At 53.9% G+C, this 12281-nt stretch overlaps 1 protein-coding gene across 1 annotated transcript in view; it reads left to right on the top strand.

The window, feature by feature from the left end:
• Prdm16 (PR/SET domain 16) overlaps nt 1-12281 on the top strand; it is a 211452-nt gene that overhangs the window by 185777 nt on the left and 13394 nt on the right. Inside the window, exons 9-12 of the mRNA XM_059255932.1 lie at nt 607-2023; nt 4828-4915; nt 7684-7853; nt 8435-8512. Coding sequence (XP_059111915.1) covers nt 607-2023; nt 4828-4915; nt 7684-7853; nt 8435-8512 — 1753 coding nt within the window. The remainder of the gene's footprint in view (nt 1-606; nt 2024-4827; nt 4916-7683; nt 7854-8434; nt 8513-12281) is intronic.

Raw genomic sequence — 12281 nt, 5'->3', positions numbered from 1 at the left:
TGGACCCAGCCCTTTCCCTGAAGGTCATAGACAGAATCTCATCCCATCATTGGCCAGCTCCAAAACTGTAGACAGGCATAATCAGGAGCCCTGCTTCCCAGCCCAAGCCCTAACTCCGGGGCTCCTGAGAACTGCTGGGGCATCCTCTCCTGAGATGCTGGTGGCAGGGACTGGGACAGAGAGAGGGAGAGAAAGCAAGGAGCATTTTAAACTAGAAAGAAGCGACTGCTCCTTTGTAGAAACAGCCAACCAAGGTCACCACCTTGGGGCAAATCATGTGGACATTCTGAGCTAGCCATCTCCTAGCCACCAATGAGACTCTGGTGCTGTGTGTCCTTGCTCTGCCCTCACCCAATCTGGACCACAGACAGTCTTCCCAGTGGCTTCCAAAGAGCTTGGTGCAGGCATTTGCCATACCCCAGGGTAAGAATCAGCAATCCATAAAGATGCCACGCTTCCCACCACAGAAGGCTGAGGCACCATGGTCCACCTGGCCAGGATCCCAGGGAAGGCACAGTGATCTTTGCCAGCCCCCAGCCTGCGTCTGTACCTGGGTTCATGGTGAGCTCACTCTGAATCTGTATTTGCCTTCTGTGGCTATTTTAGGTGAGGTCTGCCACAAGTCATACACGCAATTCTCCAACCTGTGCCGGCACAAGAGGATGCATGCTGACTGCCGAACGCAGATCAAGTGCAAGGACTGTGGGCAAATGTTCAGCACTACCTCCTCCCTCAACAAGCACCGGCGCTTCTGTGAGGGCAAGAACCATTATACGCCGGGCAGCATCTTCACCCCAGGCCTGCCCTTGACCCCCAGCCCCATGATGGACAAGACAAAACCCTCCCCCACCCTCAACCACGGGGGTCTAGGCTTCACTGAGTACTTCCCCTCCAGACCTCATCCTGGGAGCCTGCCCTTCTCAGCTGCCCCTCCAGCCTTCCCCACACTCACCCCAGGCTTCCCAGGGATCTTCCCTCCATCCTTGTACCCACGACCACCTCTGCTACCTCCCACGCCACTGCTCAAGAGCCCCCTGAACCATGCACAGGATGCCAAGCTCCCCAGCCCACTGGGAAACCCAGCCCTGCCCCTGGTCTCTGCGGTCAGCAACAGTAGCCAGGGTGCCACGGCGGCCACGGGGCCAGAGGAGAAATTTGATGGCCGGTTGGAAGATGCATATGTGGAGAAGGTTAAAACCAGGAGCCCTGACATGTCAGATGGCAGTGACTTTGAAGATATCAACACCACAACGGGGACAGACTTGGACACCACCACAGGCACAGGCTCAGACCTGGACAGTGATGTGGACAGTGACCGAGACAAGGGCAAGGACAAAGCCAAGCCAGCTGAAAGCAAACCTGAGTTTGGGGGTGAATCGGTGCCCCCTGGGGCCATAAACAGTGTGGCTGAGGTGCCAGCCTTCTACTCACAACATTCATTCTTCCCACCACCTGAGGAACAACTGCTGACGGCCTCGGGAGCCGCCGGTGACTCCATTAAGGCCATCGCATCCATCGCTGAGAAGTACTTCGGTCCTGGATTCATGAGCATGCAGGAGAAGAAGCTGGGCTCGCTGCCCTACCACTCTGTGTTCCCCTTCCAGTTTCTGCCCAACTTCCCCCACTCTCTCTACCCCTTCACGGACCGAGCCCTCGCCCATAACTTGCTGGTCAAGGCTGAGCCAAAGTCACCCCGGGACGCTCTCAAGGTGGGCGGCCCCAGTGTAGAGTGCCCCTTCGACCTCACCACCAAACCAAAAGAGGCCAAACCTGCCCTGCTCAGACCCAAGGTTCCCCTGGTCCCCTCATCTGGTGAGGAACAGCCGCTAGACCTGAGCATCGGCAGCAGGGCCCGAGCGAGCCAGAATGGAGGCAGCCGTGAACCACGGAAGAACCACATCTACGGTGAACGGAAGCCTGGGGTTGGTGAGGGGCTGCCTAAGGTGTGCCCAGCACAGCTGCCCCAACAGCCATCCCTGCACTATGCCAAGCCCTCGCCCTTCTTCATGGATCCCATCTACAGGTATTAACATGGCCTGCCCTCACTGGCTCTCCCCAGGGACCCACATCCATGGAGTTAGGCAGAGACTCTGTCTTTCTCTCCCAACCTAACTCAAGATTCTTCCATGTGCGTGCATTTGCTGGCATCAGGGAGGTGCCTCAGCCCATGGGGGTCCCATGCTCCCTCAAGGGTAGATGTCTTCCAACCTTCCTCAAGCCTCTCCATTAGACCCCATCCAGAGCCCCTCCCTCGTCAGCTGTCTTTTCTGGAACTAATCTCTGCCCTCCGAGAAGGTCAGTACAATCTACTCTACCTCTCCAGAACTTGCTCCATCCCCCTACAGCTCTACTCTCCTGAGATTGCCCTAGGCCACACTACCCTAGAGCCACATGTGGGGACCTAGCAAAGGAGCTGGTCCTGGTAGGGCAGAGTTCTTGCCTCTTTGCTACTGGTTCCAATGAAGGGCAAGTTTGAGTCTACTCTGACTTACGGAAGACATTGAGCCGCCCAAAGAGGCAGGTGGGCTTGGAAAGCAGAGCCAGTTTCCATGTTTGGAGCCCTAACCCTGCTGCCATATGTCACCTGCTTTGCCATGTGAGGAGTCACAGGGAGTAAGAAGAGGGTCATGCACTGGACGTTGACCCTGCTTTGCAGGCATATTGTGCACATGTATGAGCATGCATCAAGAGATGTTCAGGGAACGTGTGTCTCTTTGGGGCTGGCCGTGGTGTGAGGACTGGGGATAGACCCACAACTCTGAGAGAGGCTAGCAGGTGATAACTCTGTGAGAAAATCCCAAGCAAGGCAGACTGGACAGCTGCACCCACAGGTACTGGTACCCACCTACTCAGGCCCCAGGCTGCAGCTTCCCACCCGGCATGCTTCTGTTTTCTGGCGGATTCTGGCTTCATAATCCCAGGAAACAAGAAAGATATCCATCAGGTGTTTCTTAGAAAAGGTGCCTCCCACAGCTTACATGAGGAAATGCTGAGGCTCCAGAGAGGAAAGAGAGACGGAAGTACTAGTCAGTGCTCTTCTAAGGCAGGAAGCAAGAGGCACCAGCTGCCCCATGGACTCATACAGAACATGGGCAGGTACTTGGAGACAAACAGAGCCTTCTGGCTAGACCCCATGCCTGAGGGAACTCTGCCTGAGCCCCTTTCCGGCCTTTTCTTCCATCTCCTGCCCGCCCCTTCTACCAGACTGATGACCCTCATATAATTTCTGTAAGCTGCAAAGAGTCCATGGTCAGTCTGAAAGAAGAGAATCATGGGAACTGACCACAGGACCCCAGAGCCCCCATTTACATTCTCCTGTAGTCTACTCATAATGTCCAGAAGCTAGGCTCAGTGCTTGTCCTTAGGACCTAAGACTGTGGCCACTGGAGGGGCTGGACACACTTCTGCAGACAGACGAGCTCAGTGGGAACAGCAGCAATGCACCTCAGTGTGGGTCCTCTGCAAAACGGGTCTAGTCATGGTGGACAAATACATGTGTTTTCAGAATTCCCTCCAGGTGAAGGCCCAGGAGACTAGGACAGTGCAGCCAGACCATAAGGAGGGTCCTGAGCTACTCCACTGTCACAACGCTAGGTTCATCAAGGCCCCCCTCCTGCTGCTTGGCTCCCTTTCTCTGCCAGTGTCACCATCCCTGGATGATTGAAAGGCTGAACACTGTCACGAGAGACCCCTCCCTGCAGCAGGCGGGCCTTAGTTACCTGAGTGAAGCCGCAGGCTGACAACTCTTGCCAAGAGCCAAGTGTCTTGGTATTTATCTCCACCCCTTTGCAAAGCCCTTCCTACGGCCATAGCAGTTCTTAGCCTTGATTTCCTCACTATCCCATGGACAGGACTTGAGTCTCCTCTGGGATCCTGGAGCTGCTGTGCCCTGTACCGCTCTGGCAGTCACCATGCTTCTCCGGCTGCTGTGCCCTGGAAGGCAGGGAAACAACAGCATCAATTGGTGGAAGGGTAGGCAAGACCAGGGCTCAGGAGGGATGCAAGTGAGCAACTTAGGAACAGCTTGTTCTGGTGTCTTGGGGGCAAGAGGGTCAGCGGGTTTGAACAAAACTCCTCTTGGACTTCTGCACCACCAGTGCCTGAGACAGGGGAGTGCTGCCTCTGCTGGGAACTGTGGGGGCAAAAGAAAGGACCTGGCTGCCACTTGCACTGACCATGGAGATTTAATGTCTAACAAGTTGTCGCTGACACTTGAGGAAGGTTCTAGAATTGTGATCTCCAGCAGCCACTGAGGGTTTTCCGGTACAGTCTGCCTGGCTGCAGTGGGAAGTCTCTGGTGACTTCCCCAGGACAGAAACCTACATTTGTGATCACAAATAGGCAAAATGTACTGTGCCAGTGACCAGCAGGACAGGCTAGCTGAGGTGTAGACAGCAAGCCCCTGGAGTGATGCAGAGTAACTTGTGGGTGTGCTGGAGACCCTGAGGGCAGCCCCTACTGCCCAGGCGTGACCAGCCAGTGGGTAGGAGGCTGGTGCACGTGGCACCTCCAAAGAACATCTTACACTCCAGCACCAAACGTACCGTCATACACAAGAGGTGATAACTGAAGGGATATAGGGGGACTAAAAGAAGTTGGAAAGTGTGTAAAGGAACCACTGAGTAGGTAACGGGACAATGGGAATCTGGGCAAGTGGGCAGCTGGGCCTTGTCCCCACTGTCCTCAGGGCCCAGTGAATTCATGTTGGAGTCGGCTGGGCAGCTCCGTTGCCACCTCCACAGCAGCCTCATGATTAACCCGGCCCAGACATGCTGCCAAGGAGCAGGTGGCTCAGTGGGGTATGTAACCCTCTGTGTTGCTGTCCAGCAGGGTAGAAAAGCGGAAGGTGACAGACCCTGTGGGAGTCCTGAAAGAGAAGTACCTGCGGCCATCCCCACTGCTGTTCCACCCCCAGGTAACAACCACAGTGGGCATCGGAGATGGGTGTACTTCAACCCCACATGAACAAGCTCTGGGCCTCAGGTTCTGGTTCCCAGGAGGCAGAGGGGGACTCTCTGCAGGTCCCATGGGTCACTGTGGAGCTGGAGAACATGGGGAAGGGTGGGTTCTCATAGAGAAGCCCTTGGGTCTGTCTAGGGGCCTCTTGCCTATGCTTGGGGCTCATGCTTGGCGCCCATGCTTGGGCTTACGCTTGGAACCCATGCTTGGGGCCCATGCTTGGGGTTTATGCTTGGAGCCCATGCTTGGGGCCCATGCTTGGAGCCCATGCTTGGGGCCCATGCTTGAGAGGGTCCCAGGCCCTAGGAAGGGCTATGCACGCAGTGCAGGATGGCAAGAAGATCATAGTTTTGGACATAAGGAAACCCTGGGGCCAGTGTTCCTGGGGTGGATGATACCTTAGCATGCTTCAGTGAAAGGACCAGAGGAAGAACAGGCCTTCATGGAAAGAGGCAGGGGCAAAACTAAGCAGGAAGGAGCAGAGAGAACACAGAGGGAAGCCAAGCCATTCCCAAGGAGCTCCATGGAAGCCAGAGAGCCCCACAGTCAGGAAGTGGAGTATAGACCCCCTCCAGCCTGCTAGGGTCCCTGCCTGTGCACCCAGGCCACATGCTTACCCACCCCACCCCCACCCAGGAAGGGCACAGCCCAAGGGAAAGTCCTCCAAGGGCCCTGCCCTGTTCTCAGTGCTAGAGGTCTGTCCCCTCCTATGAGCTGCAGGTCATAGCCCTTAAGCCTCCCTCACCACCAGCGAATCTTCAGGCCAAAAGCCCTGCGTAGAGCATTGTTCTTCCCTGAGCTTCCCGCCTTGAGTAAGCCCAGTCTGTGAAACCTGTACCCTGGCTGAGTTCACAGCTAAACTTAGAGCTCCCATTGTTCCATCGGGCCTCAGAGTTTGGTTAATAGCTTCCCCCAATTTTCCCAGGGCTGGCTGGAAAAAGTCGACAAGCCAGCCAGGCACATCCGGTGTTTGTGTTTGCACTAGAAGCTCACGGGAATGTCTGATGGGGCAGAGCAGGCCAGGCAGGCAGGACCCACCCGGCCTGAGGAAGAGAGGCCTGTGGGGGGCCGGCTGCCCATTGTCCCTTCTGCCCACTGCTCCTGTGAGCCTACCTTCTCTGCCTGCCCTTGTGGCCCAGAGCCAGGATGAAGAGGCAAAAAAGAGATGACTTATGGTTACCAGTTAAATGGTCTGATAGGCTGTCTGTCACTGAGACAGAAAGCCTAGTAACCATGGAAAGGTTTTCATGAAACAGACTTTACTACTGTGCAGCGACATTGAATAACCTGTACCCTCCAGTGCCCAGCCCCATCATCACCAAGCCCTTCTAGGCCTGAGACTTGACATATGAGTGTGGAGCTCTTTGGGTGCAGGCAAAGTGAGCATGCCCAAAAGCAGCTCCTTGCCAAGCCTGGGAGCCTTAGGAGTCTGTATGTTCATAGGCTATCATCAAGACCTGTGGGGAGGTAAACAGTTACTGCTGTGCCAAAGACCTCAGTGTCACCCTGAAGATCCATCTTTCAGGCTTTGGAAAAGGCTCTAGAGGAGATGGGCGATAGCTTAGAGAGCAAGGCAGTTTCCATCTGCCCACCAGTGAGCATGGGCTGCAAAGAGTGGGTGTGGCGTGTTCTATTGAGGGTCATGTGTTAGTCCCATCTCAACGGGGCAAGGCCAAATCTCTGTACCCTGTGCAGAGCTGTCCAGTGGCTCACCACTGTTCCTGGGCATAGTGTCCACTCAACTGCTCTCTGTGGGTTTCTGTTACAGCCCTACTGTCGTTTCCCCAGATAACAAATGTCTCTGCATTATGAGGCTTCCAAGAAGCAGTAGTACAAAGCCCTCTGTTCCCTGTTGGCAGTGCCCAACAAACAGAGCCCACAAGGATGCTTTGGGCATTCCAACAAGGTGCTGAAGGGCTGAGTGACAGGAGCCATGCAGAAGGATCACAGCCCTGTGGCATGCTGCCTTTGTTCATCCATGGGCAGCTGGGTCCCAAGTTCTGACATCAGTGAACAAGTGCCTTGTGCAGGGGCCTAGCACTAAGCAGAGGCAGCTGGCCATGAGTGAGGAGCCTGGGTGAGGGGGTCACACCTTCTCTCCTTCTTCACCCATGCTCCATTGGTGAGGGATCTGGGGTCCTCCTCTAGGCCTAGACTCTCCCAACATTCACAGCACTTGAAGAGCCTGAACCTTTTCCCTCTACATCTCCACCCCACTCCTGTCTTTCTTTGCCTACCCTCACCAGCCCTGTCTCTGTGGTCTGCCAGACAAAACCAGCCCTCTGGGATAGATGTTTAGCAGAGGCATGTACATTCTTGAGGACCAGGACACCTTGTCACAACTTATAACTGTTTCATGACTTTCTTTGACTCCTCTTTCTCTTGGCCCTTGCCTCGGCCTCCCGTGGTGCCCATGAGACAAATGGGAGAGGTGCAGCTTCGTGATCAGTGGCCCTGTTACCAAAGCCTTGAGTCTCTGTGGAGCCTGATTAGCCTAGAGTTAGAATCAGATTCTGCCTACCAGGTTGAAAGAACCACTCCAGAAAACCCTGGACTGTAGCTCCAGTTCTAAGGTCAAGGACAGAGTAAGCTATGGCCCTGCCTCCAATGGCTGTCTGAGGGTTACAGATACGATTAGAGACACAAGGACCCCAGGTGTCCACTCTCTGAAGACAGATAACAGCTAGGCTGAGTACTTGACCTCTGCTGTCTCCTTACCTACAGATGTCAGCCATAGAAACCATGACAGAGAAGCTGGAAAGCTTTGCAGCCATGAAGGCCGACTCAGGCAGCTCCCTGCAGCCCCTGCCTCACCACCCCTTCAACTTCCGGTCCCCACCCCCAACGCTCTCGGATCCCATCCTCAGGAAGGGCAAGGAGAGATACACATGCAGGTGAGACGCCGCTGAGGGCCCCTTGGGTGCTAGTGGGAAGGGGCCGCACACACCTGGGGCTGTGAACCTGCTTCTGGACGAGGCCAGAGTTGCAGTCACAGTAAAGCATGGTGAGCATACTGTCTGCTTGGTGTCATCTTTTACACGTGAGTAACGTGGGTAGGGCTTCTAAAACCGTCCACTATGCTGTGTCACCTGAGCCCAATGTGCTTAGCTTCACCTGACTGAGCTCAGAAGCCAGAGGAGCACAGCTGGTCAGCATTAGCCAGAGCACTAGGAAGGATGGTGAGCCCGGTACTACAGATTCTACCATTGCTCACGGTGTTGGGAGGACATGCTCCCAGGCTCCCTCGCTGATCCCAGCCACTAAGGCCCCCCAGACTGAGGGAGTGATGCTGGTCCCTCTGCCCTGTGCTTTGTGAGATGTCTGGGCTCAAGGCAAAGAACAGATAATGAAGTAGGATTCTGGCATTACCACCAAGTGTAAAGCCTCTGAGCTGGGCTCTGGATGAAGAGAAGTCTGGAAAAGGGCAGTGTGGGCCACCCTAATGCATCTCCCACCTCTCTTCCCTCTGCCTCAGGTACTGTGGCAAGATCTTCCCCAGATCTGCGAATCTCACAAGACATCTGAGGACACACACTGGGGAGCAGCCATACAGGTAGGAACCACCTAGTGTTAGAGAGGGGTTGTCCCTATTGTCTTCCATGCACCCTTAGTTCCCTGCTCTGAGCAGACGCCTACATTCAGAAATACCCACAGGGCTGTGGCCACCAGAAGGGCAGTGGACAGGAGCCACAGTGCCCAGTGAGACCTGGCTCTGATATCCTCTGCCTCTATCTCCTGGCCCACCACCCTCCAGCTCCCTGGAATAGTTAAGGATGAGGCAGGAAGTGCCCAGGAAATTTCTGGAAGGTTCCTTCCATGCTCCCAAAAGAAGATGTCGGAGACCTCTCCTCTCCTGTAGCTGAAGTGTCAGCCAGGGAAAGCAGTCAAAATCAGAGAGAGATGTGACTGGAAGCTGGATTCTCCACAGGGGAGAGCCTTAGCCAGCCAGCCCCGTCCAATCTTGTCCCTGTCATGAGGACCATAGCCACCTCCTCCCCAAGTATGATCTCTTAAGGGATATGGGGTGCCCTTGATTCTCTGCAGCAGCCCTGAGTGGGAGGCTAAGTCGCTCAAGTAGAGAGTGGGCCACACAGTATCTTGGGATATGCGAATCACTGAGTGATCGGAGCAGCCTCCTAGTGGATCTTACTATCCCGACTTCAGAACTGAGGAGTTACAGCTTAGAGGTGTCCTGAGATTCTCTGAGGTTTAGGACCTCGGGCCACTGTTGACTACTCTTCTGGCCCCAGGTCCCTGTCCTTTGTGTCCTTGAGCCTTTTTTTTTTTTTGCACAAGAAGGGCTGAGGATGCCGCCTTTTCTTGCCCCATGCTCCCAGTCAGGGAGTAGGCCTTTGTAACAGAACTCAGGCAGTTGTCACCCTGAGACTAACAGGGACATGGCCACTTCTCTGCCAGGACCAGTTTACCAACACATTCTGGGGTGTGTCTAGCTGGCAGAGGCTTTGGGAAATAAAGAGTTTAGCTTGGTTTCAGACCAATGGCATCACTCCTGTACGGTGCCCATGCAGACCTTGTGTCACCAGGAAGTAGTCACATGATGACAGAGCCCTGGGGACTCTGTGTGCTGCCTTCCCTGCGGCAGGGATCCCATGTGGGTATGCGTTGTTGTGACCCCCAAGCCCCATTCAGGTATACAGAGCATCTCTGGTGGCCACAGGCCCATGTCTGTGCTAGCAGAATGAACGACAGCTCTTCTGGTTCTGTGCCCCATGCCTCCCAGCCCTCCCCGACACGCAGCCCCCCCTTGTCTACTCTCTGAAAATGGTGACTTACAACTTAACAAAGGCGAGCAACAGAAAGATTTATTTGGTCTGGTCCTCGCCCAGAAAACGAGCCCTGTGTTTTTTCTGTAATGAGAGCCGACTCCTGGACAGCGTGTCGTGCTCAGAGCCCCCAGAGGGTAGGGGCCGTGTTTATAGAAGAATTTAATTATCATTGATTTCTTTTGCTCTCTCCAATCTGAGAGTTTCGACTTTGGTAACAATAATTGCTTTGCAAGTTTGTGTTGCAAATCCTGACTTTATCTGGCTCGAGGCAGGCCTTCGCCGAGGGGTTTAAAGCGTGCAGCTTGCCTCTTGATACTACTGGGGACCTTGGTCTTGCTTTGATAACTGGAAGAAGTTTAAGTTGTAACAGGAGAAAGCATAGCCCATCCTAGAAATCCACTGCACGGGGCAAAGGTCAGGTATACTTGACCTAAGTATGATGCCCACCTCTGTCAGCACGTGTGCATGGTCACTGTGTGTGCACATGGGGGTGTGTGCACTCTTCAGAGGCTGGGACCTTCCTAAGAAACATGAAGAGGGCTGCCTTGGGTGATGAGGAAGCCCCCAGAAATCCCTCCATTTCACAGGTGTGTCTGTGTCTTGACCAGGCTGGCCTCTGCTTTCCCCAGAGGCAGCTTTCCCACACACTCCAGCCAGGAAGCAGTCCTTAGCACACAGCTTCTCCTGGCTTTGAAATCTTTGCCTGGAGCTGGAGAACACATACTTAATGGCATGCTTACATCCTAAAACTCCAGCATGTTAGGCTCTATAGAACTTGGGTTGCAGAGGTGGAAAGACATGATCAGCTGGGGCTGGGGAGATGGTCTTGCAAGCATGAGAACCTACATTCAGATTCCCAACACCCACATACAAGCTGAGCATGGCAGTATGTCCCTGTAATCTCAGTGCTAGCTGGACAGAGACAGGAACATCCCTGGAATTTTCTGGCCAGCCAGTCTAGTGAGATCCAGTTTCAAGGAGAGACCCTCAAGAAATAAGGTAGAAAGCAATAATAGAAGACATCCAGTGTTAACCTCTGGCCTCCACACAAATGTACACTTACATGCATATATACATGCATGCACACACTAGCATATACACCTGACTATATATACATTTATGCGCTCACACACATATAAATTTTTAATTAAAAATTTTAAAATGGAAAAATTGAGTTGAGAATGAAAAGGCTGTAGAGGCTCTCCTGGCTGTCGGGCGTAGCCTGCATCATATGTGGATGCAAGCCTTCCTGGACCAACCTGGAACTCCTGGTCAGGCCTGTGGCTCCCGCTTCAGGGATGCACACCTCCCAGAGTGTAGTTGTGTTGCCTCCATTCTCTTCCCAGCTCCTGCTCCGCGTCCTGTGTTAGGAAAGCCGACAGTGTCCAGCAGGGCTGCAGGTGACTCCTGCAAGCCGCTTCCTTATTTATTTTTATTCTTAGAACATTCTTAATCTCTTCCTTCCTTTTCTGTCCTCACTTTTAAAATGATGAAGTACTGGTGGTAGCCCTCCTGTGTCTTGGGGAAGATGCTGCTGCCTGGAGGCTGAGAGGCATGGTTTCGCCCTCTCCTGCCTTGTGCATCCCACACTTCCCTGGAACTGCCACAGGCATGGTCACAGCAAGGTCCTCCCAAAGCTCTCTGCTGGGCTGCCTGTGCCCTCTCATTTTTGTGAGCACAATGGTGTGTTGCTTTACACGGCACAGCTGTAAATTTCCCTAGCTGCCTGTCAGCTTATTCACAGTGCAGAGCCCAGCTGCTGGGTGAACTCTGCTCTCTCACAGCCCTGGGCTCTCTGCTCCCCTAAATTTCAAGTGGATGTCTCTGCCTGGGCCATTTATTTAGATTAGAACAAGGAGAGGCTACGTTCAGAACACAGCAAGCAGACAGAACACGCAGCCCATCCTGGCTCCAGAGCTCTGTGTGAGCCTTTACCCCTGCAGCCTCCCTCTGCCAGCATCCCCTCTCCATCCCACTTCATCCCAGCACTCCCATGCTTAGGAGTCTATGCCAGATCTAGGGTGGGGAGGGGGGACCTGTCAAAGTGTCTCTGCATTTTCTAAGGAACCAAATTAAAAAAAAAAAAAAGAACTTTGTGAAATGCTTCAGACAGACAAGCAGACGGGGCTGCCTGGCTGACCTACAACATCTGCAGAGAATTCTCATCCTGGTGGAGTGAACTCCCAGGCCCATGGGCAGTTGCAAATCAAGTTTTCCTTTCCTGAGCAATCACCCCCAAAGAGCAAGAAGACCTGGGCCTGCCTCCACTAAGGTGTCTATATGTTTTAGGGTGTGGGGTGAGTGCAGGTGAGAGGTGACATTCCTTCTGAGTTCTTTCATCGGCAAGAGGCTGCAGAGCATGAAGGACTGAGGTCTGTTATTGCTCAGGCAAAGAAAAGCAACAGTGATACCTCCAGAGCGTACTTTGCAGGTGGTCACATGAGTCAGGCTGCTTCCCAGACTGTGGGAAGAAATGTTGTGATCAAGGATACCCACATGGCCTAGAGGCCACTCAGGACAACCTAAGATAGAGGC

The sequence above is a fragment of the Peromyscus eremicus genome, chromosome 2 (assembly GCF_949786415.1).
Source record: "Peromyscus eremicus chromosome 2, PerEre_H2_v1, whole genome shotgun sequence".
Classification (NCBI taxonomy): Eukaryota; Metazoa; Chordata; class Mammalia; order Rodentia; family Cricetidae; genus Peromyscus; species Peromyscus eremicus.
This window is presented reverse-complemented; position numbering and strand designations above follow the sequence as displayed.